Source organism: Seriola lalandi, unplaced genomic scaffold (assembly GCF_002814215.2).
Source record: "Seriola lalandi dorsalis isolate HSWRI2012SDOR001 ecotype SW California unplaced genomic scaffold, Sedor1 jcf7180002054966, whole genome shotgun sequence".
Lineage (NCBI taxonomy): Eukaryota > Metazoa > Chordata > Actinopteri > Carangiformes > Carangidae > Seriola > Seriola lalandi.
The window spans coordinates 2,168,692-2,173,476 of NW_019525517.1; the positions used below are offsets into that span (position 1 = coordinate 2,168,692).

Consider the following 4,785-nt stretch of genomic DNA (forward strand, 5'->3'; position numbering starts at 1 on the left):
TGTATTTACACATCTACTAGGCTGTTTCAAAGAGGTAGTTATGGAAGCTTTTTCCGAGCATGACCATATTTTCCAGTATAAATAAGCTGAAGAAAAGAGAGAAAAAACAACAACACTTGTATGTAATATTTAACAACATCTAACAGCAACAATGAACTAATACCATCATTTAAAACAAAAAATAAACACATGCACGAAAACAAAAGTGTGTGTTATAATTGATCAATATTATAAAGCAAGAGATAAATAAAAGAGACTAAAAAGAATTTAATGACGTATCAATTTATCTGATTACACTGTTTAGGCATCAATGAGTGTTATATTTTGAAATTGTCGACCAGAAGTCTTTTCTTTAATATAATGGCTGACTCTCTCTCTCTCTCTCTCTCTCTCTCTCAGTGTAAACTCAACAGGGTAAGGAAGGTTGAGCAAACGGGGGGACGGCGGGGGAGGGGAAAGGAATAAAAAGCTAGCGGCAGTCAGTCAGAGGTGTGGAGACAGGACGGACGGAAGAAAGACAGGAAAGACGCGCGGTCCGCACGTGGAGGAACAAACGGAGCTTCACTTTCGGAGGAGACACACTGGAAAATAACCCCAAGTCCCCAGGAGTAGTTCGCTGCTGCTTCCTGTCTGTGAGTGAGATACAACAATGCTCCACGAGGAGCCTCATAGGTGACTGTTGGAGACACAGGGAAGACGCGCTTTCTCGTATCTTCGGTCACTGGTGAAGAAAAAGAAGGCAGAAAGAGGGCGCGCGGGGAGAGAGAGGGGGTCATGGAAAACCTCTGGAGGAGGAGGAGGACGCAGGCGCTCAGATGGAAATGGTTGAGAAACTCGCTGCTGCTCTGTTTATTCACCGGTGAGTTTTTAGTTTCATCACTTTAAATCCTCTTCCAACTTTTCAAGCACCTACATGTTGAATGCTCTCCTTTTAATTATGCTTTAATGGCTCTTCTGTATGAGTAGTTCATGATGTGGCTCCTCCAGATTCAGATGAAATGGTAAAGTGTTGGGAAACAACAGAAGGTCAGGGAAGTCTTTAAAAGGTTTTAATGTAGGAACCCACCACTGGAGATGACAGACAACACATGAAAACTGCTGGAAACTTTTCATCTGAGTCAAGGCTGTGGTACAGTGGTGTGGGGGTGTGGGGTGTGTGTGTGTGTGTGTGTGTGTGTGTGTGTGTGTGTGTGTGTGTGTGTGTGAAAAGGGGTGGGGGTGAAGGACATAGTGCCATTGTCTCCCAGCGTGTGGAGAGACAGGAGCCAGGACCTCTGAGGACCACCCAGACAGAGCAGAGCAGAAGTCTGCTGATGGGACCTCCCCACAGCTATTTACATGGAAATATCACGGCTTTTAAGCAGGGAGGTGGTGTTACATTAAAAAGGTGGGTTGGCTGCGAACTCCATTATAAAACAAACAGCCATCAAAACCTGCTCATATCATAAAAATATTTTTTCTTTTATTTCCCCTTGGTGAATTTAAGTTGCAAAGACTCCCTTCTAGGAAAAGTGTTCTCTGCTGCCCCCCCCCCTTCACTAACTAAAAGCCAGCACTCTCTTTCCTTAGTTTTCTACCTGTATGTGAACCAGTGTCTGGAAATGTGCCTAAATGCCTCCAGGCACACATCATTTCAGTGTGAGTGATTGCTGAGAGAAAGCAGACACACACATGTGCACACAGCTTGTTTTCTTTCAGTGTCCTTCATTTGAAGTGTGTCTGTTACTGTGAAAGACCTCAATCTTCTAGGTGACGGTGAGAAACGCAAAACTCACAGTTCATGAGGGGGTGGGGGCCTTCAGATGAAGAGGGCTCGTGTCATGGCAGCAGGTTGAGACGAGTACACAGAGAGGCACAGCTGTGTGTACAATGCTGTTGAATGCAGAGGCTTTGGCTGAGCGGGGTGAAGGTGAACTGCATTAATCACACAAACACACACAAGTATAGATCCTGCAAATACCATGTCTGCTCGCAGCAGGAACTCCAGCGTCAGGTGTAAAATTATCATGCTGCATCATGAATTGTGCCAGTGTACAAGTGGTTAATGTTGGCGCTTCAACCGTTCTAATTTGACCCCCGCTCAGATAACATGCCAGTCATTCTAATGACTTCCCACTCAAGAAGTAATTAATTCATTTGCTGGATCACTGCGGCTCACGATCTGTGCACAGTTTTCACACTGTCTGTCTCCGGGCACAGTTTTAAAGTAGCCTCCATCCTCTCCTCAGCAGCTCTCACTGTTTCTGTTAAAGGATGACTCCAGAAATTTAGTGTTACCATTCAGAAAGACTGGAGACTCACAGGAATGTGCGAAGTTGGAGAAAGAGAGGCTGAGTTTTATTCACCTTTAGTCTTTAGTATGGGTCAAGCTCCAAAAACAGAGGATCCTACAATTCCCATAATGCAACTCTACATATGCTATTCAAAAATCCATGCCCCCAGGTTGTAACCAATGCTTTCTGTTTTCGTTGTGTTCATTAGGTCTGCAAAACACAGTTATTTTCATCATCAATTTATTTTCTCAGTACATCAATTCAATGTTTGGAAAAAATGACAGAAAATTGTAAAAAAAAAAAAATAGCCATTAACACAAAATCAACATCAAATTAATTAATTTCTTTGTGCAACGAACAGAAACCCAAATATATCCTGTTTTCACATTTCAAAATGTTGAAATGGTGTAGATGTGTTAATCGATTTTAACGCCAATATGATCATTTGTTCCTTGGTCCAAGCCTGATCAATCCACCCAAGTTTCTTCATGGTTAGAGAAACCAAACAGCAAATGAGCAAAATCTGTCACATAAAGATTTAAAAGCGGAACCAAACACGGCTCAAACTCATTAATAATGACATCTCATCTTAAGAAACATGCTAATTCTTCAGGCTGTGTCATGCATTCGTCTGTCAGATTCAGCCAGTTTGCTGCCTACAGTGCTTGATTCAGCTGGTCGCCCATGTGGGCTGATTTGCTGCCTCAGTCAGCCCGGACATGGAAAAATAAATCATGCATGTCGACTATTAACGCAGCGAGATGCTGCATAGCAATCACATGGCAACGGCTGCTTGTTGCCATGTGATTGCTTGCTTGTTCCATATTATATATTAAAGGTGATCAGAAAACTCTTGGGTCCATTTTTAATCTGAATTTGAGAAAAGAAGAAAATCACAAAAATTGCAGATGTAATTTAAGCCTTTGTGTTTCTGAGGGAAACTCCTGTGTTTGAAAGAAGAAATGGAAAGCTTCCTCTCAGTGCTGTAAGTGGAGACTTATTTAAATCTCCTAGCGGCTGTAATTTGTGTCCTGACGGATATTTAAAAAATCTTAAATACGGTAATACAGGCTAGCAGGGGTGGCTGGGTTTATTAGAATGAAATCCAGTGTCCCTGTGTGAGTTCACCACAGATCTTTTTTTATTTTATTTCCCCCGGAACACGCCACAGGTATTGATAGTTTCTTTTTAAAAGTGTTTCTCCAGTTCTCTGAGCTCATAATAAATCAACTGTCTTGATGCTTTTAAACTCTTTGAAGTTATAAATAGAGGCTGCTGGTAGAAGTTGTGTGCTTTGAGGTTGGTTCATGAAAGATTTCATTATAGCATTCAAGTTTAATTTTTCATCGAGGGGAAAGGTTTAAAAAGTTCCACATATAACAAGACCCGACTTAATAGTTTCTTTTATTATTGGCACATAAAACATGAAATATGTCTGTGCTGTGGAGTTTAGGTTTTTTCCTACAACCTTGTTCAGCTGAAAAACAGCATTATCCTGGATTATTTCACTGAAGAGCTTATGTGTGTGTTGCAGGAGGCGCTGAGGCCCAGTGTGAAGGCTGTATAGAGTATTGCTGCGATGGATCGCCGCCTTTCTGCTGCTCCTACTACGCCTATGTGGGGGACGTCCTCTCGTAAGTTAACGCACAGACACGACAAGCTAATTAAGACCGCGGAGATATCACGGCTGTCATGTCAGCTGATGTGTTATTCACTGTCGAGAGAGAAACTTCAACATTTCCAATAATTCTAAGTGGCAACTTCCTGTGGTCACCTGAGCTCACCTCTTTGTGGCTAAGTACAGCTCAGCACACAACACAAGTATTGCCTTTGACAAATCAGTTTGTCAAGCACCTTCATGAGGATAAAATGGTGGATGACGCAAGGTCTCAGTGCAGCTGCCCACACATAACCGAAAAGCCCAAGTCACCTTCATCAAATGGATTCTTTTTTTTGCATTTTCAGCTCTGTAACAGATATGGAAATGTCAAAAAACAACCCATATATGGTGCGATTGGCTATTGAAAGCAAAGAGAGCAGTGTTACCTCATCTAAGGTGTAACAATCTATTCAGCCACTCTTCTCACCAATTATTTTCTCTTTTTTCACCAACCTCCATTAAACTTAGAGAGGGGGGTGAGAGAAGAGCTTTTCTGATTCTTCTCAATTCAGTGTAAAACTTGATCTGCACACACCTGTAGGTTTGGTGCCGTTCTGTTTCTGTGGGCAAGCGTAAAGTGAGAGATAATGACTAACTCACATACCAGCTGTCTTTTAATGTGCCAGAAGAGTCTTTAGAAGATCTGACCTTTTGACCTCTTCCTGACTTGATTCAGCACAGCTGCTTTAACACTTTCACCTAGTTCTCAGACTTCTGTTTCCTTCGAGAAAAGCTGTGTCTGTTTACACAAGCTATACAATATTGGTGATCTGTGTGTATTTGGAATCTCTTGTTGCAGGATTGTATATTTACACTAATATTTTTAGGGCAACATCTTGAATGACTTGTAAA

The 4,785-nt window shown here is 41.9% G+C and overlaps 1 protein-coding gene across 2 annotated transcripts in view; it reads left to right on the plus strand.

Annotated features, from left to right (window-relative positions):
- Window positions 1-410: 410 nt before the first annotated feature.
- The window catches only part of cyyr1 (cysteine/tyrosine-rich 1), a 7,692-nt gene continuing 3,317 nt past the window's right edge, over window positions 411-4,785 (plus strand). The window contains exons 1-2 of one of the 2 annotated variants that reach the window (XM_023395640.2): window positions 411-859; window positions 3,808-3,907. In XM_023395640.2, coding sequence (XP_023251408.1) covers window positions 775-859; window positions 3,808-3,907 — 185 coding nt within the window. In that variant the 5' untranslated portion in view covers window positions 411-774. Of the gene's footprint in view, window positions 1,910-3,807; window positions 3,908-4,785 lie in introns of both variants that reach the window. The other variant, XM_087170886.1, reaches the window with a different exon arrangement.